Raw genomic sequence first — 24,506 nt, forward strand, 5'->3', positions numbered from 1 at the left:
AAGACGATGAACATGACACACACATGGGAAGGCACCACCACTGTTTCCTCACTCTCCATCCTTTCCGCAGGATCCAAGACAAAAAAATCCCAGCTTCCTGGCTGAAAAAGGCCTTGTCTCTAAATATCCCAGTGTACGATACAAAGAGCTTTTGACTCTGAAACTCATTTTGTGCAACATGACATTTGCAAAAAAAAGGAAAGACAATCAGAATGGTTGGTTGAGGAACTTCCAGCCCCATTTCTTCTCTATTAAAGTTCTCCCATTTCATCTCCTTGAGTTCTCCTCACCAAAAATGGATAAATCTTCGTACTGAGCACACGATAAAACAAAAGCAACCAAACTGTGGCTTCCTTCCAAGCATTTCACACACAACCTTTGGCTAGTTCGAAGGAAAGCTGAGGATGAACGGCATTCCAGTTTAGCGTTGGACAAGTGTAGGTAAAGGGCACGGCCTTGCTCTTCCCTTCTTTTGGCCTGTCTTTCCCTTACCTAGCTCTCACAGCCTCAGCAGATGATGTTTAATTTGGCACTGATTTGGGTACAACTTAAATTCAGTGCACATAAGTTTTCTAAAAGCAATGAAGCAAACTTATCCAGCTAGCATGAATCCATCTGATACGTTCTGCATTTAATGTCACACTCGCCTGTTCACGGTTCTGCATTCATAAACAGAATAGACAAGATGCCTGCAGCATCAGCCAATGACGGAGAACGCTTTCACAAAGGCTATTTATGGCGAGAAGAAACAGGTTGAGGACAGGACTGTGCAGGACTGGGATCATTCAGCGTGTGCCTGCCTCAATTCTGTACAGCCCACGAACAGTGAAAGATACCCAGATTCACTAGAACAGGATTGGCCATTTGTATCCTCTATCCTTTGTGTGCGGATGCCTGTGTGGATGCATTTTTATTTTGCTAATGCGGCAGAGCCAGCAACATCTGCAAGTGAAGAGGCACATAAGGCTGAAACAAGTCACCATCTTGATTTCCTTAAGCCCTGTCTGCAGCTTCATAGGAAGCATAAGAGGCAGGAAGGTGATGGAAGAGGAACAGGAAGGCAAAATGCCCATGGCCTCCTTATACTTGGTTCTAATCATGAGGATCCTTTCCAGCCTGGAGCTTTGCCAGAACATAATACATTCGTCCAGCTCTGCCCCAAAGCAGTTCTGCGCACCTAAATACAGCATGCCGACATTTTTTGCTTTGTTCTGATTTTGTTATTTGGCCATATGAAAATGTCCAATGTATGTACCGATAAACATGTAATGCAAAATTAATGTAAATGCGGTGGATATTTAAAAAAAACCAACTGAAGTTGAACTTCCTAAAGTGAATACACTGTTGAATTAATGCAGCTTCTCACCATTCATGTTAACTCATCTGAATTCAAATGCATTCAGTTTCAAAGCATTTCCAGCTCCATTTGAATTTGAAGCTACCCAAAGGAGGCACATTTGACTCTGAATGCCTACTGGAGTGAGAGGGCACCTAAATCTAAATCGCAGATTTCATTTCAGTGTGCATGACAATTTTGCTACGCAGCAGTTGCCTCACCTGGCCCATGGCATCTGGCTTGATGTACAGGAACAGCACCCTGGACTGCTTAGATAGAACCTGACTCTGAAATATCCAACACAAGAACGCTGACTTAAATGCATTTCATGCCTGGTTCTCAGAAGGCTGGGTTGGGGCAAGAAAAGTTATTCAAGTCATATACAAATAAATAGAGTAATGGTTGATGGGATTTGTACTCTACCACATCTTGAGGTAAACAGCTTGCAGAAGATTGATCCAAGGCATGCTCAATGAAGCCTTTGGGCTCCATCGAGCCAAAATGTGTACTGGGAAAACATACAGTGCACTGCAGGAAAAGACTGTGATAGTGATACACAGCGTCAAGGAATCCTGTCTACTACCATTATTAATATTACAGAGTGGTTAGGAAATCATTGATGTAACATATAGAAGACAGAATTTCAAGGTTTAACAGCTCAGAAGCCCTCCTTTTATACACATTGAGATGGCACTTCTGCAGAGATTGTCTGCCAGAACCAAGGTAGTCAGTGGATCATTTCTCTAACCTCCTGCCTTAAGCCAATAAAATAGCTTTTCTGAACATGGTGGCCCCCAGTTGTGTCAGACCAAAAGCTCCCGTCAGTCACAGCCATAATAAGGCATTTTGGCTGGGAATTTTGGGAACTGTCATTCTAACACATTTGAAAGGCTTTAGATTGCGAAAAGCAACTACTGGAAATCCAAAGTGATGGATAGAAGAGAGGTTGCCAATGAAATCAGACTGCTTCCTGATGCTGATATTTCCTATTCTCCTTGTCTGTTGGCTGTTGTGGCTGGGGTTGATAGGAACTGGATATATTTATCCTAGGAGTCCAATATAGGATAAAGTTGCACTATTCTAATCCATATGCACTATCTTCCTTCCAGGAGGACATAAAAGCATGATATGCAACAAAGCTACCAGGGATCCTGGACACAGAATGGAAGAATCATGACTGATGCACCAATGATCAGAGTGGCATCCAGTTCATTGTGTAGCTTTGATTAAACTATTTCCTACGTAGTAGCACTTGGTGTCCTATAGAGGTTAACCAAATTGAGGCACAAATCAGAAAGTCCTCGGTTCAAATTAAACTGACTCCTGTAATGTATTCTACATAGGATTGCCTTCATGTCCAGTCCACAAACTTCAGTTGTTGCAGAAATCATCAGCAAGGATGGTTTCTAGAAGAACCTGAGAAATATCTGTGCTAACAGCAACTCTCTGGCTGCCTGTTTCCAGATAGAACACAAATTGCTAGATATTATTTTTACATCTTTACATGGCTTCTGTCCAAGCTACTTGAAAGAATGCCTCTTCCTCTATGACATCCCCATCCCAGAAAAATTGCCCACATTTGCTAAGAGATCAATCTTTCTTTGTAACTGCCTGCCCCAATTCTCTGAAATGCACTCTTCTACTGATTTGATATTTGATCCTAACCTCCAAGTTGGTTTTTCAAAAATCCCTAACAACACAGGAGGCTACGTTTCTTACAATTGCTTTTGAACTGATTTTAATTTCTCTGGTTTTAACTTTAGAAATCTTTAACACTGCCATCTTATGTTTGTTAACCAGACCAAAAGATTACTGAACTTGCTCGTGAGTAGGTACAGAGCCTGCATTGTAAATGGGCTTTTGTGCAATATAACAAACCTTATTTATATATTGGCAGCCATTTTATATTCAAGGAAATATCCTTTAGCAATAAAACATATTTTTAAAAATCATACAGCTATACTGCAAATATTAGTATTAATTCAATATATATAGCCAGCCATCACATACGTTTTATTAAAGGATAAATAAAAACAAAGTCCTTTACAAAATGTCTTTCTTTTTGTTTAAAAAAAGGGTTCAAATAGCTATTAAAAACAGGAAGAGAAGGACTTTCTGAGAAAGTCAGAACTGAATTGCTCCTATGAGAAGGCCAGGGGGGCTTGTTCTAAAGGCTGAAACAAATATAATGAAGGTGTGAAACATTCCGAACTCTCAAGGTCAGCAGTGGGCAATAGTGGAGCAACCGAGGTCCATGATTTAGCTTCCTGAATTTTTCAAGGACTGCAGGGCTTAAGGTTGAAAATTAGGACCAGAAACCTTTGAGAACACCCCAACCTCTCCCCAAGTCTAAGTAATCATTTTGAAGCCTAATTTCAGGCTGTTTGGGGTAAATGCTTTGCCTTCTACAGGCTCTCCTCTTCCCATAATTCAAAGCCCTTGAACTGGGTGAATAAACATTGATGCCAGGCAATTTGGGAAAAAAGGATAGGAGTGGAAGGCCTTGAGCAGCTTCCTGCTCCCATTCTTAGCCTTCATTTGGGAAAGAAAAAATAGAGCACCCACATCTGCCCCATTATTCTCAGCAAAGGAATACGACGCTGCAGGCCGCACTGTGATGAAGAATCCCCTGACATAATGCTTCTGATTACTATTAGGGCTAAAGCAATATGTTGTCTTACACACTCCCACTCCCACCTCAACCATTTACTTTTCACAGAGGGCAAGAGAAAGTATTGCTGTTGCTGAAATGGGGAAGATAATATTCTTCCTGTGAGATGAGTTGCTATTAGATGCATGTCTTCTCTTGGATTAAGAGATGTAGGTATTTTTCTGCATCAGGAGTGAATTTAAAATTGAAACTTTCCCGGAGTAGAATTTATAGAGCCAAGGTAAGAAAAAAAAGGAGGGGGGGAGAGATTTGGTCCATCTAGTCCATCTAGTCCAATCAAATGGACTAGTCCATCTTGCTCAATACAAAAGATACAAAGGTAATGGATCCCAGAGAGATTCTGCTTAGACCACTAACAAGTGAGATAAATGCCTGGGATTTCTGATGATGCATAAAAGGCTAACTCCATACATTACTTATGGATGCTGCACAGGTCCTCCCTTTGGGGGCCAGCTTACAAGACCATTTGATTGTATATTTTTTTCTGTGCAACACACTACCATATCACACCATAAAGCATGAAAACTGTTATGATAAGATGTAAAGCAAAAGTCATGCAACAATTAATGAAGACTTTTCCATCAAGTACAGGACTTCTAGATTTTTTACACCTGGACCTAGATCTTGTTTGTGGGATTCAGAGTTTATAGGATCCACCTGTTGTCAAAATACAATTTATATCACCACAAAAGTATTCACTGACAAGACTGAAGTGCTGTATAACAGAGTTTTACATTCCTCAACCACTGTGAAATTCATGGCAAAAGATTCAGAAGTTGGCCACCCAAATAATTTTCTTTCCCTTTCAAATATCAGATGCTCACTTAGGTTTCTCAGATGCGATCTCAAGAACTGGGCCATATCTTCCAAAACAAATGCTTTGATATTAATCTCATAAAAGTCAAAATGAAACTATCATGCTTTTTTAAAATCACCTTTAAGGCTATGATCTCAGTATATTCCCTTAGGACTGAATTTCTTTGAAATCAAAACAGGGCTCATTTGAATGAAACCATTGTGTCCATGTCTGCATAGTCATCTTCCAAAGAAAAGCTATTCAAGTGGGGTTTCATCGTTGACAGCTAACGGTGATATTAAGAAATACCATGCTTTTGCATTTCAGTTAAAGATGGCCCTTGAGATTAGAATTAAAAAAACAAACACCTTCAATCTTTTGCCAGAAAATGTTCTGTCTAGGCTATTAACTTTTTCTAGCTTTATTTTTCTAAAAATCTTTTCAGAGACAGAAAGGAATTTATAATTATTGCCAACCTTAGATTTCTTAGAGATCATGCCTGGATGCAATATGTTAAAACTGCACAACACAAGAGGATTTGTTGTAAGTAGTCATACTGGAGAGACAGTGCAGTATGTAGGGATTAAGGTACTGTTGGATTCTTGGCATATTCTGAATTTTGGTTGTTTTCTTGCAGATGTTTCATTACCATGCTAGGTAACATCATCAGTGCACTGAGCTATGCATATTCTGTCATATATTCAACCTTGAACTACATATATTCTCTACTTTGGGACTAAGATATGGTACTGGGGCTAGGAAAACTCTGTTTCAGGTCCACTCTTAGCTATGGGAACTGACTGGGTGATTGCTATAGGTTAAGAGAAAGGGAAATCCCCATGGAAGCTCTGGGAGGAACAGAAGGGCATAAATCTAACAAATCAAAAAGACAAATTGGATTATACCTAATCACTGGGGGGGGGGGTTTCCTATTGTTTTATTATGAAGCCAACTAGATCAATTTACATATGTTCAGTATAGGTGTATTTTGAACTGGAACAAATAACAGCTTTCCACTTGTTGACTCACAAGAAAACTCAATGATGGTGCTGTTCAGAAACAAAGTGATTCTGTATATATGAAAATTATACAACATAAGGCTGTGTTCACACAATGTGTTTAACTAGGTCAGGTAAAGCCTTAGCAGATCCATCCATCCATCATGAGGCTTGATTAGCTGCTGTTGCTGCTTCTTCGCCACAGTGCGTTACACAAATCCAGTCCACTTTATTTTTTATGGTTCATTGTATTGTGGGAAGTGAGAAAGTGGGTTAATTCAGTAAATACCAGGGTAAACATGTTGTGTGAATACAGCCAATGCATGAAGCAGCTCCAGTTCATGAAAAGTAAGTTTCATTTAAAGGAACTACCCAACGTATATCTAAGAACACACTGAAGGCATACAGAAGAAAAGGAAATGCTGAGATGGTTAGGAATTCCAGGAGTGCAAGCATAAGTGGATGGCACCTTTTGGAGGAAGGTTGCCTTAAAAGGACATGTGCTTTCACCAACAGCAGGAGGCCAACATCAGAAGTGCACTTGGAAGGAATATTGAAATTTCAACCGCTAAGGCTTTTCAAATAGCATTTCACCATACCCTCCAATGCCTGGGATAGACACACACATATCACCAATTCAACAGTATGATGGCTTGCACCAGATAAATGTCAAAACATTTGCATCACCCCAGCCCCCATGGGAGAAGAGTACAGGGCTGCCAATTAATAAGCGCATATAGCCAGCAATGGGCACAAAATCAAGGGCCATAGATGAAATGCATAGTCTAATTTTAAATTCATCCAGAATAGCTGCCATCAATTTGCATTATGCCTTGTTTTTTTCTCCAAATCCCCATCAGTTCAAGAAAACAAGAAAGTTATGGAATTTGATTCTTAACAGATTGCATGAACCCCTAGACTGCAGGAAGTTAATATATATTTGAATACTTCGTCTCCTCACTTCTGAGAGTTGGGAATAGTCTAGGTTAGAACCATTTCCTAATCCATATAAAGGTATAAGGATTTATTGCAAGAGGAAAAATAAGCCACAATATTGTCTGACAACTGGACAGCATCATATCATTCTTCTCATTTTTGCAATGAGCTATTTGGAAAGTCTGTATGGGATAAAATCCCACAGGGAAGGTACAACTGCTGAGATTTCTCACACAGTATACCCCTTGTACAGTTCTAATTTTGTCCACAGACAGTGCTATTAAGAGGCCACTCAAGGACACGATGAATATTACCATATGTAACATTAAACGCACGTTTAAGCCTTTTAATGTGTGAACACTCTCAGAACACATAAAATACAGACAGAAGAATTTTCTTTTCTAATCAAGCATACCCCTTCTAGAATATGTTGGCTTTACATCCAGATTACAAGAGTATGAAATGCAAAGGAAAATGTCAGTCTCATGTGTGACAGTGCCCTAAGGCACTTGACTGAGATAAGGACAGACCATGTTGTGCCAAAGCAAAAGGAATTAGCACTTCAAATTGAAGGCTGTGATGTTCATTTTCCCTTCCACTGGGACCTCAGCCCTTCCACTGTGAAACAGGCATCTTAGCACTGGCTTGGTTTACATCAGGTGAATACACTGAAGAAAGAAATAAGAGATGAGCATTCATGTGGATAGATTTGCCGCAGCCGACAGAGCTGGGTTCCTTGGAATGGATAGGTGGCATTGGGCAGGGCTCCAGGATGATCTAGAAGCTTCTTGGCAGAGATTCATTCATTCATTTGTTCCAAGTGGTTTTTCGCTTTACTACTGCTAACTGCCAGTTTCCCTCCAGGCAATGGAGGACCATTTATTTCCATCTCAGGATTTGCCCATTCCAGGACATTGACAGCTTTGCAGCCCCACTGCCTTCGCTTATAATATTTGGTATTTGCAATCACAAGGAGGCTCCTTCTTCCAGACCTAACAGGTATCGGTCCTATCAAATCCGAGCCACCCATGTCATAGAAATGAGCAGAGCGTTTGACATCTCACCATCTTTCTTAGCTTGTTTCTCTCCCATCCCCATAATCAACCGGACATTAAAAATGCACACTCACATTTTACTTATGGAATTTATAGAGAGTAAAGAGCAAGCAAGCCATATTATCATGTACAAACTTGCGTCACTTGCCGTACTATCAAATTACAGTCACTAGAGTAACTCCAGTACATGGGTGTATAAACCAATGTGCCCTTAAGCTTCACAATGGCGTGCCTACAATCAGCATTAGACCTCATCTCCACGCTATCTCCAAAGGTACTCTCCAATTCCCATGTGGAGAACTGTATTCCAATCCCATGTGCTTCCTTTCTTTTTAATGCTGAGGAAATACCTTTATGATACCTATGCATAAACAGCGCATCAATCTATCCAGCAATTTCAAAATCAGCAGCTCAGCTACAACCTCATCAAGGATGTGGGGATTCCTTTTCAAGAGTTTATTGGCTGGGGTTTTTCTACCTGCCTCATCTGCATGTGGGTTTAGACACAGATAGACAGGTAAATGGGGCTACATGTAAATGGGGACATAGGCAAAATTAGGAGCATACCAGACCTAATCATTTAACCAAAAACCTTTATGGGCTTTCCCTGATCTATACATTTATAGGCTTGCTACCTGTTAGTTCAAGCTGGTTCTTATTCTCCAAACATACACACAGACACTATTTAAAAAGCTTTAAATATTGTTTAAAACAACATAGGGATCATACATAGTGGAGGAACAGATTTTGTTGCACTTACAACAACATAGAGAAATCAACACATCCCACGGAGAAACACCCTCATTCACCAATTCCAGTATGCTCTGCAAAGCCCACAATCAGTTTGCATTTCAGAACCAATCCTCCTGTGCTTTCTTCCCCATTATACACCCAAACATACAGAGATCCACATTTCTTCTTTAAGAATTGGAGAAAGTTTCCTGCCAGTGGAAAAATCTACTCGGACAAGCATGAAAAACGATGGGAAGGAGAGAATTGTTAATTCTGTCTCCCAGCTGAAAGGAAATAATAAAGCAATCAATCCAAATTAACCCCTCACTGAAGAAATCACAGTGATTGGGGTGGGTAAGATTGGCACTGAGGTGTTTGGAAGAGGAGAATGGTGTGGAGACCCCAAAGAAATCAGTCTTTGAGCAAGACAAGATGCTTCCCTGGAAGAGCCTGGGAGGAGCACAGGGAAGTGATCCACTGCAGTTAGGACCAGCCTTTACCTCAGTCACAGTTAGGAGAATGGTTGGTGGGGGGTGGGCAGAATCTCTCTTTCCATTCCAGGCGGGTTGCACAGCAGAATCATAGAAGGGATCATTTAGCAAAGTTTCAGAGGAAGCATTGAGAAAAATGGTCCTCCCAACCTCCCCACCACCACCACCCTTTCAGCCTTTAGAAGAGATGGAAGGAGTGAAAGAACAAAAACAACCCTCAAAACAGTAGAGACAGAGCTCCAGTTGGGCTGGAGACATCTGGGCAGAGAAGACACAGTTCATACAGAAGCAGTCCTGTTGTAAATTAAGAGACAGAGACAACAGGGACACCACATGCACGCACACACACCCATTTTAGATAATTTCAAGTGACTCAGTTCTGCCTAGGGAGCAGAAGTGATCCAAGCCCTTAGTCTCCTGTTGGGGATTATGGGGCTTCTGGTCCGGCAATCAGGAGGCTCCCAAGGATGCCTTCATCCCAGCCCGTCATAATCCCCATTCCAAATGTAGCAGACTTTATTGTTACCTCGCTCTGCAATTTTTCAAAGTTCAACTAAACACTAAACATTAAAAAGTTATAATCATCATCATAAAAACTCCCGAATCTCGATTCCGCCGTGGGCAGGCAACTATCATTTCCCGCCTGGTTGGTGAAGTTTGGCCGGGAGGCAGCCTATAGGAAGAGATCCTACGGGAGGACAGAGAGGGGCAAGGCTTGATTTAATATCTTGTTTCTTAACACGCCCCCCCCCCCCCCGACAGAAAGCCTTCTGAAAAAGAGGTTGTCTTTCCAACAATTTACACGCACACACACCTAAGCGGAAGCAGAAACTGCCAAGCAGAAAAAGTTGAGGCTTTTCGCATTCCGAAGTGGGATAAGAAGCTTTGGCGACAGATCGGAACCGAGCCGCCTCTCTCGTTCCCCAGTAGCCCATAACACTCAGCGCGGCGCAACTTTGAAAACAAGTGCCAGCCTCAGGTGGATAACCCCGTCTCGTCGGAATGGCAAAGAGAGCTACCCGGGATTCCCAGCGGAAACCCCGTCGGCCAAGGGGAAGGAAAGAAACCTCTCGATGGCTCGCAGCGCTCCTTTGGCGCAGCGGAGAGTTAGAAACGAAGGGCAGGAAGGGGCAGGGTCCTCTTCCCGCCAAAAGTCAGGCTATCGGCCCTCCGGAGCCACTAAGAGAGGTCCATCGCCTGGAAGGGACAGCCGTGGGGCAGCCCGGATCCCCTTTCCTCCGGGGGAAGAGAAGGACAACTCACGCTTCTCTCGGAGGTGCCGGCCTGGGAGATGGTGCCATTCAGCCCCACGAGAGAAGGCAGCGTCTGGGACATCCAGTTGGTGACCATGGCCATGGTGCTGAGCACGGCGCCGATCTTCAGCAGCGGCACGGTCATGTCGCCCCCTGCCTCATGCCCCTCGCCCTCCGGCGAAGCCCGCGGCGCAGCCCCCCTCCCGGCTCATTTGCCCATCAGAAAGGCTCCCGCTCCCCGGCGGACGCGCCACTCTGCCCAGACCGCTGAGCCGAGAAAGCGAGCGTTCCTCGCGCCCGTCCTTATAAGGACCCGGCCTCTGTGACGTCACAATGCCGATGGCCACTGGCCGAGCCGCCTCGGAATGGGAAGGAGGCGGGAGGAACAGCCATACTCAAATGAAAGGAAGTCGGAGTGAGCAAACAGGCTGGCACCTCGGACTGCGGCTTCTCCTGGGTTAAGGATGCCATCCACCCTTGCGCCTACCGCGGAGTAAGTTACCACCGAGTGCAGGCCTCATTCCCATCATCATCATCATCATCATCATCATCATCATCATCAATGAAACGCAGCGGGAAAGCTCATCCGGTCTAACGCCTTAAAACTCCTGCACCAAATACTAGCGAGCCTCCCGCCTATTCATTTCTACAGCACTGGACAGTGTTTTTCCACTTCCCTGTCTGCAGTCGCTCCCTCCCTCGGCCTCTCCACAATCGATTCATCTTTTTTTAGTCAACGATGGCAGATAGTGGCTTAGCCCTCCTCACTGGTGTGTTGCCAAAATCACCTTTCCCCTATGTGTGTCAATGTCGCCCCAATGCCACCTTGTCAAGCATTATCCATTGCAAATTCCTCTCAGCACTGCCCTGTTCTCCTGGTCTTGAGATCTTCCTGGCCCATCTATTCTGGAATATCTTCTGGAATAGAAGTTATACCAAGCCCTCTTGCTCCAGTAAGCCCTATATTCAATATTATTCAGTCCTATTGTGCACGGGCTCCCTGGCTGTGCAGTGCATAGCTAAAGATATTTACCAGACAGCAAATCTGATAGAATTTAATGGGTTACATTTCCTAGTAAATCTGCCAATGCTTGCAGCCAAATCCTTCAGCTCTCCACACTCTTGTCTGAATTTAACTTTTGTGTACATAGGACTGGCCTGCTTAACAGCAAATAATCCAGAGTTAAATCCCACTGGACGCAATCTGATTTAAATATCAACACATCATCTTGCTGCATGTTCACCATCCTGGGCACATTCACATGGAGGTAAGTCCTACTAGATTCATTGTGCGGATAGAAGCTGCAATTCTAAAGCCTCTTATAAGCTAAAACCAGCATAACCAGGGGTTTTACACAGATAAACCCATAAGGGCCAATGGGACTTGCTGTTGAGTCACTTTCTCCAGCTCTATGAATTCTAAATGACAAACTGTATTAAAGCACTTTAGCCCTCCACATTTGGGAATCCCAATGGCAGAAACCAACATTTTAATTATATTCATTATTATTTGGCCACCATAATGATATTTCTGGATAAGAATGAATTATTGCCTAATTACATTCTGCCTTGGTCCTACTGCCTTTGCTGACACTTTTACAATTGAAATCAGGCCACTGTAATCCTCATTCCACATATACAGGACAGAAAAGCTGAGATGGGGTATCAAGTGATTGATTTTAGACTGATCCTTGGAACCCATGGAGGTTAAGATTTCAACCTAGCACTTCACTCCATCCAGCTTACACTGAATCTGAGCACAAAGGCAGAGGGCAATTCAAAAATATTTTTTTTAAAAAAAATATTTCTTCAAAGAGTTCCAGACATAGTTGGCCCAACTCCCATGATCTGAGTTAATGTTGTACATACAAGATAGTGGAGGTGTGATTATAAATACCTGACATATACATCTTTCAAAATGTTTCTGAAGGTCAACACATTTGAAAGGGCTTGGAAAAAAGATGCTGCATTGCCACCATGCATAATTTGACATCTGTCATATTGACAAAAGCAATATGCAAGTCAAGTAGCTCGCATGTTGTGTCACCTCAATTTTCTGGCTCATTTTATTTCAGAACTCCTTACAATGCCTTTCCTTGCAGTGCTGAAAAGAGAGAAGAAAGAAACTATAGTTTAGGAAGCCAGTATCATCAGTTTCCCCCTAAGATGGCCTAATATGAGTCAAGGGCAGCTCTTTCCTCAGAGAAACAAATCCTAGAGACATTGGTTCCTCTTAAATGCTCATAATTTGAATTCTTCCAACCGTCTTTATTTGGTTCTTTGCTGGAATTCAGCATCCTCTACATACCTCCAATGGCTCTGAGCCAGACAGCCATGAGGGAGAATTTGTGTCCTACTCAAATGGAAAACTTTGCAGTAAGTGCCAGGAGCCTCTTCACTTAACACTGGAACAGTATTCCTTCCTCATATCTGAGAACATGGTTTTCTCAACCATACTGTCTAGGCATCAATGGTCATATAATGAGGAGGATGTAGAGATGTGATTCAAACTGCAGTATCCCATAGCTGTAGGTCTCCTTGTTGCTGCAGCTCCTCTTCCAGGTGGCAAAAACTGCACATACTTGGGAGTAAAATCTATTGAACCCAACGAACTTTAATTCAGAATCACTTGACATAGAGTTGGGTTATTCACACTTTCTGAAAATGTTTCTTGGTTGGGGGATTCCAGTTCCTGACAGTGGCATTAGTAATAAAGGTCTTAGTTTGAAGATATTGATTGATTGATTTGATTCAATTTGATTTCAGCACCATACTGATTCTGGACAGCTCACATCGTGAAAAGAACAAGATAAAACACAATAAAGAAAAATACAATAAGGTAAAGAAAAATACAATAAAATCAATAAACAAGATGAAAATCTGGACAACCAACACCAAAACATATGTGATATGTGCCCAACCCATCAGACAAGGGGTTTTATCCACCCTACCCCAATGCATTGGAGAACATCCAGCTCTTTAAAGCCTTCTGGAAAGCTATCAGAAATATATCTGTAAAATAAAAACAGGTTAGCAATCCAAGAAGGACTTTTCAGCCACGTGGATTTTGATTGGGATACACACTTGAATGTACTTCCAGGTACACATACATCGTATGATTCTGTATATCTGGTCTATTAAAATGAAATACATGAAACAATGCTACATTTTGCTGGATCGGACTTTCTGTATTATATTCTTAGATAAAATTATTTACCATGTGACATAAATCCTATGTATGTATATATGAACAGAGGAATGATTTGGATCTTTTTCCATGCTGATAGGGCGTTCTAGTAATGAACAAGCTTAGAAAACCGTACCACTAGGCTACAAGCATTGAACAAGAGTTATTCACACTGAATTTGCTTCCCATGTTTCAATTTCATCCTATTTGACTGTGGATTAGTAAGATTTTCTGTATTATTTTCTAGATTTTACATCTTGGGCACCTCAGCTTCAACCCAATCTCTGTGAACTGAAAATAGAATCTTCCAGCTTCTGAATGTTGAGAGCTAACCAATTTCAGCATACGGACCAGAGATTAGAAATATAGCTTGCCAACCAAAGTTACTTCCTAATGGCTTCTCAGGATCTGTAATAAATGTGGGGCCACCATGGCTGCAGACTTTGGGCATTGGCATAGCAGTTCTTACAACCAAGTCCAAGGAGAGAAATCCAACATCAAAACATAAATTCCAAATGCTTAGAAATATTTCACTCTCCTTTTTCTACATCTTGCCATAGTATGTGTGTGTGTGCACATGTTAAGCAAAACAATAAACACAAATTGACTAAAACATAGACAGGCCAGATACAATTGCTACCAGTGTGCCAATTGGCCAGGAATTTATTTATACCCATTTTCCCAGGAGTGCACAGTTGGGTAAACATTAAGCTCAGTGGTGGTGCTGTCAAGACTCCAGGATCCCACTTAGCAGAATAAATAGGAAATACTGGCTCAACTCATTTTGAAGGAAATACACCAGACCATCTAAAATTGTGAGATTCCACCCAGGTTCAAATCTGACTTTATCAAAGTTGCAGTATGTTATATCTTCACATCATATTCTGGGACAATGTTACCTCTTATCAACATGTTAGTTTTGATATGTTGTATTCAACCCTGACTCTTGTGTATGTGAGAGAGGGAGAAATCCAAACAAATAAATAAAGAACATGACAAAAGGGTTATATTATCAGACTTCATGCAATTGCTGCTCAGCAATGGTTGAATTGACATGAGAAGCTATCCCTTCAGATTAATGCATTCCATACAATCCTATCACTTTGTGGAAAGTTCAATGAAAGAAACCAGTACTGATCAATTTTGCACTTTAACTAATTTGCCTGTATGAGTTAATTAGCCTTTTGTCTTTTGGTTTATGCTTTGCTTCGCTGTTGCAAATTGCTTTTGAGTACAATCTAGTTCAAAAGACAGGAGATAACTGCAGTGCCTCAATGTGCTTCAATTAATTTTGGGACACACCCACTGATTGCATACACCCACTGCTTTTGCATTTGCTCTTCATCTGTCTGAATTAAACAAAAAGATGGCTCAAATAGCTTGAACTGACCTCAACATTTCATAATGATAGTTTTGAATAAGAGTGATAAATGACATCCAAGGATTTTTGTTCTGACGGGCATTTTGATATGTGACTAGGAAAGATTGCAGATTCTACTGAAGAAATACTGAAGAAATGAAGCTTTCCATTGCAAAGAAATACACAAAATGAAACACCCGTAGGTATTGGGTCATCTGCCAACAAAATATCGGCTATTTTGTTGGCAAATGACCCAATATAAATTTAAAACGTGATTTTTTTTCCCGTGCTTTGTTTTGCTGTGCCAAGAGAAGAGACTATTCTGAGAAAGGCTTCGGGAGGATGAATAGGTGAAGCTCATTGATTGAAAACATATGAAATGTTTCAGAAATAATTCATGATTTCAGTTCAGTCCACATTTAAATATACAGGGGGGGAAACTTTTTTTAATTAAAAAAAAATTAGTAGTATTTCAGTGAAAGCCAGTTTGGTATCGTGGTTAAGGCACCAGGCTAGAAACCAGGAGACCAAAAGTTCTAGTCCCACCAAAGGCCAGCTGGGGGACCTTGGGCCAGTCCCTCTCTCTCAGCCCTAGGAAGGAGGCAGTGACAAACCACTTCTGAAAAACCTTGCCAAAAAAACTGCAGGGACTTCTCCAGGCAGTTGCCACGAGTCAAGACTGACTTGAAGGCATGTACATGCAAAAAAAAAAAAAAGTATTTCACTAATGGCATACATCACCTAAAACATTGGCAAAGTCCCCTTTCTTGATGTTTTCATTAAAAAACTAGACAGAACTCTATTGTGCTGGTTTAAAGCCAGACTTATAGATAAGCCATTTGCCAGTTTCTTTATCACAAATTAGATTTTCCTCCAGGGAGCCAAGTCAGGGAAGTTTGACCATAGATACTTGTAGGTTTTGTTTAGGATAGGAATTACAGAAATTGATATGGGTGATTAAGCAGACTAGGGGGGAAAGACTTTACAGGTTGCTAACTTTTGCTGATTGCATTGTAGAATTGGTTGAACTTACCACATGTTCTACCTTTGGGCAGTCCAATGCTCTTCTGCTCACAAGTCTCCATCAAGTGAGCAGCAGGACTACTATGAACAAAAGGTAGTGACCCAGTGCCATGAATGAGAATCTTTTGCATTAGTGGCCGTTCAAAAAAAAAGCCAGTGGTGCACAAGGGAGAGACCTGGTTTCCAATTCAAGGACAGCAGTGACATCTAGTGGCTGCAATGCAAGATTTCACAGGTAAACATTAATCTCTTCCTTCCGTGGCTCAAGATATCAGTCCTCTTCTCACCAAGCTAGAAGCCTCCTTTTTTGGACTGAGGGTTGTTTCTAAGAACTGGGGCTCCTACATTTTTCATAGTTGCACAGAAAAAGGAAATTCAGCAGTTCTTCTCTGCATGACGAGACAAGCCACACCGAGTGCAATTCCCACCGAAGAAAGTGGTAAAAATTCTTTATTACACCTAAATCGGCTCACGCTCTTTAGATGGCAATACTGATAATCTTACTTAGGGATAACCACCATTTGAATGCAGAAATATGTTTTTAAAGTATTCTCCATTTTCCCAGAAAAAGGAAAGAAAGAAATAAGCTAAACACAACATCCTGACATATCTTGAAGCATCTCTTTGGTCCAATAGAAACTGGAAATTTTGGGATGTGCGTAGGTGCATGTGTGTGTGTGTGTGTGTGTGTGTGTGTGTGTGCCCACCCTGTCTGATCACATAAGGTAGGCAGAAATAGTTGGAGATGGTTGACCCATTAAATAATAAAGGTGTGATCAAAAGAAATACAGGTCATCAAAACCCTTCTTCTGACTACAAGAACTTGTGATGGATCTTTTCCAAATGAGTTCCATTGCACAGAATCTGTCAGCCCTACTAGGTAGACTAGACAGGAAACCAGATGAGCTAATTCTATTTTATTGAAAGGCTACATTAACAGAATCTTGCAAGTCTGAAAGTACAATTCTCCTCCCACCTCCACTGGTCCCCTTTACAGCCTGAGACACTAGGGAGAGTCCCTTCTAACCCTCTTGCCCCGTCCATTATGCAGCTGTGGGCTATGCTGTCTCTTAACTGACTGTTCCCTAGGCAGTGTCTCTGGGCCCAATCTCCCAAAGTCATTCCCTCATACCATTACAGACTCAGACATTCAGAGGAACGAATAAATCCCCCCTTGCCCCAGTTTTGTGACTCCATTCACAGAATCCTAGAGTTGGAAGAGGCCACCTTGTCCAACCCACTGTTGGAGCATCCAGGACAGAAGGCTGTCTAGCTATCACTTGAACACATCCAATGAACAGCAGTCCACCACCCTGCTGGGTACTGGTTCTATTATCAAACTGCTTTTATTGTTAGAATGCACTGGATTTTTTTAAACATTAAAATAGAATCTGCCTTCCTATAACTTAAATCCATGATTCCATGTTTTGCATACTGGAATGAAGGAGAATAAATAGGTTTCAATCTTCCTCTACGTGACAACCTTTCAATCATTTGAAGAGTACTAATAACCCTCCCCCCCTTCAGTTGTCTTTCCCAAGGACAAACGTATGCCTCCCCTTCAATTTTTCTTCATAAGACCCCTGAATGTTTTTGCTGTCCTTCTATGAGCCTGTGTTAGTTTTCCTGAATCTGCCTTAAAGAATCATGCCTAAAACTGGAGAGAGTACTCGAAGCGGGGTCTGATCAGTGCAGAATAAAGTGAAATGACTCCTTCCATGATTTGGAAAGTATACTGCGGGTTTGATGCAGCCCAAAACGGCATCGGGGTTTTTTTTTGTTTTGTTTTTTTGCAGCCACATTGCGCTGCTGGCTAATATTCAGTTTCCAATCTATTATGCCAAAAACTTTTTCATACACACCCTCAACAAGGCAGGCATCCCCCATCTTTTACTTACACATTTGATTTTTCCCCCTAAATGAAAAACTTTGCATGTGTCTTCATTAAATTTCATGCTATTACTTCAACCAGTATCTCTAACTTATCAAAATCATTTAGAATGTTATTTCTGTGTTCTGGGGTATTTGCTATTCCACCAAATTGTGTGTTATCTACAGATGTGATAACCATTTCCTCCACTTCCTCATTCAAGTCATTAATAGAAATGCTGAAGAGCAGAGGACCCAAGTCAAAACCTAACTGCAGCCCACTCACTGTGTCTCTCCAATTTGATGAGAAACCATCGATGAGCAGTTTTCAAGTATGATTTTCAAGCCAGCTATCAATTAACATAATTGTCATGCCGTTCAGCCTTCATTCAACTAGCTTAATAATCAAAATGTCACGGGGTACTTTGTCAAATCCTTTGCTGAAATCAAATATCAAGATGTCCAGAGCTTTCCTATAATTTACCAGAATCTTCCCAGATATCTATGTCAGACAGACTGGTCTATAGTTTCTTGGATTCTCCCTTTTGGGAAAGTAAGGACAACATTTGCTTTCCTTCAGTCATCTAGTACTTCTCAGTTCTCCAGGATTTTTCAGAGCTAATACTTAAAGGTCCAGAAATTTTATTCCTGCTACTGAGATCATGTTTACACTTTTCTCACAGTCACTTCTGGCAGAAGCTGTTTCCATGAATGTTATATTACTCAGAAGCATTCCAGAGGTATCTTCTTCTGGAAGATGGCTTCCAATGAATGTTATCCACCCACACATGCCACAGAACAAAGCTGGCAGGAAGAAGGAACAGAAAAGGAACCTGAGATCCAGCACCATTCGCAGAAAATCACAATGATGTATGGTGACATCATAATGCAAATCCCACCCTTATATACTTGTGTCCCGATGTCTGTTTCAAGTACAGAAGTTTGCATCATGACGCACTGCATCACTTGCATTTCTTTCCCTGAAGACACCCATGCTTAGAACACAAAGCAGACCTCAACCATTTTTTTAAAAAAAGAATCTTTTTTCATGCTGAAAAATGAAGGGCATTCTGGTGGAATATTAGAAAAATCTTCCTAATGGAAAGAGCAATTTGTCAATGGAACTGAGGGCCCAGAAAGGTGGTTAGGCTTCCTTTCACTGGATGTGTTCAAGTGGACGCTTGACAGCCATCTGTCTGGTATGGTCTAATTTGATTTCCTGCACTGAGCAGGAGGTTAAAATCCATGGCCCCAATAATTCCACATTTATGATTCTATGAATGGGAGACTTGGACTTCTTAATTTGCACTTATTCAAATTCCAAATTCCATAACTTCAAACTGAAATACACACTTGTGTGAACAGCTAACATTTTCATTCATTCATTTTACAGAATGCACAAGGAAGCCTGCTCTGTAGTTGTATTAAGTCACGGACTTTTGAAATTGCCCTGACATATTTTGAAGCCTCTCTTTGATCCAATAGAAGCCGGGCATTTTGGGGTGTGCATGTGTGTGTGTAGCTGATTATCCCCAAGGTTTGGAATAACCAGGGCTGTGTCCAGTTCCATATTTTGTACTTCCTCCTCCACATTTTACTTCAATTCATGGCAGCTCCTATTAGTGGGTGATAGGAAAGATCTCTTTCACATATTCTCAAAGCCTGACACCCAGAGAGCTGCTGCCATTTTAACAGAAGCCTGGGCTAAATGGTAAATAGGCAGACCTGGTGTAGAACAGCTTCCATGCCGGAAAGGGGCTGAAACATGAGGATGAAGAACTTTGTGGAATGACTTGTACTCCTTCATATGCCTCTCTTCAGGCTGCTCCTGTGGCTATGCTGAGAATTGCTCTACGTGAGGTTAAGCCAAAGACTTCCCAAAAGAAGAGTTTGATGCATAAGATACGTAAAAGAAAAAAAAAGCATTGTGTATATGCATGATTTAAAAAATCAGCACAAGGATTTCATGACCAAATCAGAGCAATCTGGGATACACTATTTATTTGCAGTTTTTATAGACTGGCCTAATCCAAAGACTCTGGGTGGATTACAACAGAGTAAAAGATAGATAGATAGATAGATAGATAGATAGATAGATAGATAGATAGATAGATAGATAGATAGATAGATTAGTGCACAAATGTAAATTATCTACTGCCCCACTCTACCCCAAGGTGGATCTCTGTATGAAGGCTAGGTAATGTAAAGATGAAATAGAAACATCTTGTGTTTTTCAAAAATGCCATGCAGGAGGGAGCTTTATGAATTTGATGCTAATGTCACTGCACTAAAGACCATTGTCTTCCCTAACTGCTGTCAATGTAGTTAAATGTGGGTTCTTTTCAAGACCCGGAAAACTAAAAATTATGTCAGTTCAACACACAATGTTGTGAGTTTGCAAACCCCAAACTCTGACATCTATAGTGAGCCAGCCTCATGCCAGATAATCCATTTGCATCTATGAGTAAGGCATGGTTCTTTATCATAGACTAAATCAGTTTGCCCTGTGCTAGAGAGAGAATGTGTTTGATTTTTTAAGAACAAAGCCTAGTTGAACTGAGAAGTCCAGAGACAGAAAGGGTAGACAGGAAGGGGGGGGGGGTCAGCTCAGCACCCCTCTGATTAAAGTGGAGCCTCCTCATAAAGTTGGATGAAGTCCAGGTAAATGAAACAGAGGAAATTTTGATTTGAAAAAATGCTGTTTTCTGTAGAGACAAGTACAAATCTAACTAGGAAATGATGTTAGATTTGCTTGTTGTTGTTGTTTTCAGTGCTGTTAAATCAAGTCTAGTGTTCTTATTTCTCTGTACAAATTAGGAAAATTGAGTGTGAATCCTCAGCCTTGAATTCCATTCTTCAGGTTGAAAAGAGGGATATTATTTGTATTTACAATCTTCTTACAAGCTGTAACCAACTAAACTCTCTGCAGCATCTTTTTCAGGATTCTGCCTGATACATTTTTATTTTTAGCAGACCAGTGCCATCTTATGGTCTGACTGGAGAATTTCCGTTTCCATTTTCTTGCAGATTTTCTTGTTGGAATTGATCAAGGCAAATCCATAGCTTCTCTTCTACCATATTGAATCTAAGCAATGTAAGGTTTAACGTTAAAACAGGGGGTTATCTTTAATCATTTTTTTAAGGTTTGATTTTGTTAATTTCTGGTAAGACTGGTCTATCTCCCAAGGCGAGAAGGGCTACAACCTGTAGTCAAGCAACTCAAAGCTATCTGGCCAATTGTTAGCATCCTTGAAATTATTTCAACTTCTGCATTTTTTAAAATCTTTTAATAGCCAAAAAAGCAGCACAGGTTGTTCTCTCACACACCTTGGTTAGGGGGAGAATGCCAAGTGAGGTGCCTCCTGGAACATAGGTGGTGGTTTACCAAGTCAGTAACTCAGAGCAGTAGATAGGGCCAAGGTGTGAAGGCCTGGCAAACTTTGGAGAAGCAAAGTTTGAGTCTTAGCCTTACATCCTAAGGGTTCAACCAGTTCTACTCATGCATGTACATGTATCTTCAGGAATAAGGATTTTTTACAGCCAGGACACTGCTGGCTAAATGACTGACTTATCTAATTCAGATTTAGGTTATGAGCAAATGGCAGCATCTCACATAAAATCCCCCAATGAATTTGATTGTGGCAACATCCTAGTTGTTTTTGGCTTGAGCCAGTTATTGTAAAGGATGTCTAATTCCACTGATTTTAAAGAGAAATGGGTGTGTCCCAATGCTCTCTAAGGTCAGTAGGGCTTCCTTCCAAGTAAATCTGCATTAAACCCTGTGGCAGATTTTTCAAAATAAGCAGTGCTTATTTTACTCTGGATCACACTCAGTAATATTCAAAAATCAAAGCATCTAATGGGATGATTTTAGGTGTATTATTGCATGAAAATCATCCCTATTAAGTAATGAAGAGCATCACAATTGTTCGAGTCTTTAGTGCTGGCATCAGACACCGCAAATGGTGGCAGCAGATCTGGGATAGCAGAAAAGGAGAATGCTTTTCTGTCAGAATGTTGCTGTTTCATCACCTATTTGATTTTCCTCTTATCTGCTCAAGCGTAAACCACATTTGAATGAATGGAATTCTTTAAATATGCATAAATCAATCCTCCCCTTCATGGATCACTGCCTTGTCATGGCGAAGGGGCTTGCGTAACTCAGTGAAGCCATGAGCTATACCGTGCAGGGCCACCCAAGACGGACAGGTCATGACAGAGAGTTCTGACAAAATGTGGTCCACTGGAGAAGGAAATGGCAACCCATTCCAGTATCCTTGCCAAGAAAACCCCATGGACAATGTTAAAAGGCTAAAAGATATGACGCCGGAAGATGAGCCCCTCAGGTCAAAAGGTGTCCAATATGCTACTGGGGAAGAGTGGAGGGCATTTCCAAGTAGCTCCAGAAAGAGTGAAGCGGCTGGGCCAAAGCCGAAAGGACGTTCAGCTGTGGATGTATCTGGAAGCGAAAAGAAGGTCCGATGCTGTAAAGAACAATATTGTATAGGTACCTGGAATGTAAGATCTATGAACCAAGGCAAGCTGGATGTGGTCAAACATGAGATGACAAGATTGAACGTCGACATCTTGGGAATCAGCGAATTGAAATGGACGGGAATGGGTGAATTTAATTCAGGTGACCATTATATCTACTACTGTGGCCAAGAAACCCTTAGAAGAAATGGAGTTGCACTCATAGTCAATAAGAGAGTGGGAAAGGCAGTAATGGGGTACAACCTCAAAAACGACAGAATAATCTCAGTGAGTATCCAAGGCAAACCATTCAACATCACAGTAATCCAAGTCTATGCCCCAACCACTGATGCCGAAGAAGCTGAAGTTGACCGGTTCTATGAAGACCTACAACACCTTCTAGAACTAGCACCAAAAAAAGATGTCCTTTTCATCATAGGGGATTGGAATGCTAAAATAGGAAGTCAAGGAGTAATCGGAATAACAGGCAAGTTTGGCCTTGGAGCACAAAATGAAGCAGGGCAAAGGCTAATAGAGTTCTGTCAAGAGAACAAGCTAGTCATAGCAAACACTCTTTTCCAACAACACAAGAGACGACTCTACACATGGACATCACCAGATGGTCAATACCGAAACCAGATTGATTACATACTTTGCAGTCAAAGATGGAGAAGCTCTATACAGACAGCAAAAACAAGACCAGGAGCTGACTGTGGCTCAGATCATGAGCTTCTTACTGCAAAATTTAGGCTTAAATTGAAGAATGTAGGGAAAACCACTAGACCACTCAGGTATGACTTAGATCATATTCCTTGTGAGTACACAGTGAAGGTGATGAATAGATTTAGAGGATTAGATTTGGTAGACAGAGTGCCTGAAGAACTATGGACAGAGGTCTGTAACATTGTACAGGAGGCAGCAACTAAAACCATCCCAAGGAAAAAGAAATGCAAGAAAGCAAAATGGCTGTCTGATGAGGCATTACAAATAGCTGTGGAAAGAAGGAATGTGAAAAGCAAGGGTGAAAGGGAAAGATATAAGCAACTGAATGCAGATTTCCAGAGAATAGCAAGGAGAGATAAGAAGGCCTTCTTAAATGAACAGTGCAAAGAAATTGAGGAAAACAATAGAATGGGGAAGACTAGAGTCTCTTCAAGAAAATTGGAGATATCAAAGGAACGTTTAGTGCAAAGATGGGCATGATAAAGGACAAAAAAGGCAGGGACCTAACAGAAGCAGAAGAGATTAAGAAGAGGTGGCAAGAATACACAGAAGAACTCTACAAGAAAGATCTTAATGTCCCTGATGTCCATGCTGGTGTGGTCACTGACCTTGAGCCAGACATCCTAGAGAATGAAGTCAAGTGGGCCTTAGGAAGTATTGCTAACAACAAAGCTAGTGGAGATGACAGTATTCCAGCTGAGTTATTTAAAATACTAAAAGATGATGCTGTTAAAGTGCTGCACTCAATATGCCAGCAAGTCTGGGAAACGCAACAGTGGCGTTTTGATTGGAAAAGGTCAGTTTACGTTCCAATTCCAAAGAAGGGCAATGCCAAAGAATGCTCAAACTATCACACAATTGCACTCATTTCACATGCTAGCAAGGTTATGCTCAAAATCCTACAAGCTAGGCTTCAGCAGTACGTGAACCAAGAACTACCGGATGTACAAGCTGGGTTTCGAAGAGGCAGAGGAACTAGAGATCAAATTGCCAACATTCACTGGATCATGGAGAAAGCACGAGAGTTCCAGAAAAACATCTACTTCTGCTTCATTGACTATGCAAAAGCCTTCGATTGTGTGGATCACAACAAACTGTGGCAAATTCTTAAAGAGATGGGGGTACCAGACCACCTTACCTGTCTCCTGAGAAATCTGTATGCGGGCCAAGAAGCAACAGTTAGAACCAGTCATGGAACAACCGATTGGTTCAAAATAGGGAAAGGAGTACGACAAGGCTGTATACTGTCACCCTGCTTATTTAACCTATATGCAGAGTACATCATGAGAAATGCCAGGCTGGAAGAATCACAAGCCGGAATTAAGGTTGCAGGGAGAATCATCAATAACCTCAGATATGCAGACAATATCACCCTAATGGCAGAAAGTGAAGAAGAACTAAAGAGCCTCTTGATGAGGGTGAAAGAGGAGAGTGCAAAAGCTGGCTTGAAACTCAACATTACAAAAACTAAGATCATGGCATCTGGACCCATCAATTCCTGGCAAATAGAAGGGGTAGAAATGGAAGCAGTAACAGACTTCATTTATTTGGGCTCCAAGATCACCGCAGACGGAGACTGCAGCCATGAAATTAAAAGACGCTC

The 24,506-nt window shown here is 41.4% G+C and overlaps 1 protein-coding gene across 3 annotated transcripts in view; it reads right to left on the reverse strand.

Annotated features, from left to right (window-relative positions):
- The window catches only part of OLFM2 (olfactomedin 2), a 207,239-nt gene that overhangs the window by 148,692 nt on the left and 34,041 nt on the right, over positions 1–24,506 (reverse strand). For 2 of the 3 annotated variants that reach the window (XM_007428588.3, XM_025166880.2), the window contains exon 1: positions 10,279–10,526. The exons of the other annotated variant lie outside the window; for it this stretch is intronic. In XM_007428588.3, the coding sequence (XP_007428650.1) occupies positions 10,279–10,413 (135 nt within the window). In that variant the 5' untranslated portion in view covers positions 10,414–10,526. Of the gene's footprint in view, positions 1–10,278; positions 10,527–24,506 lie in introns of those variants that run through there. 3 annotated transcript variants of the gene reach the window in all.

Source organism: Python bivittatus, unplaced genomic scaffold, assembly GCF_059951505.1.
Source record: "Python bivittatus isolate LINGU-HERP-01145 unplaced genomic scaffold, Pbiv_v1 ctg000220_np1212, whole genome shotgun sequence".
In the NCBI taxonomy this organism is placed as follows: domain Eukaryota; kingdom Metazoa; phylum Chordata; class Lepidosauria; order Squamata; family Pythonidae; genus Python; species Python bivittatus.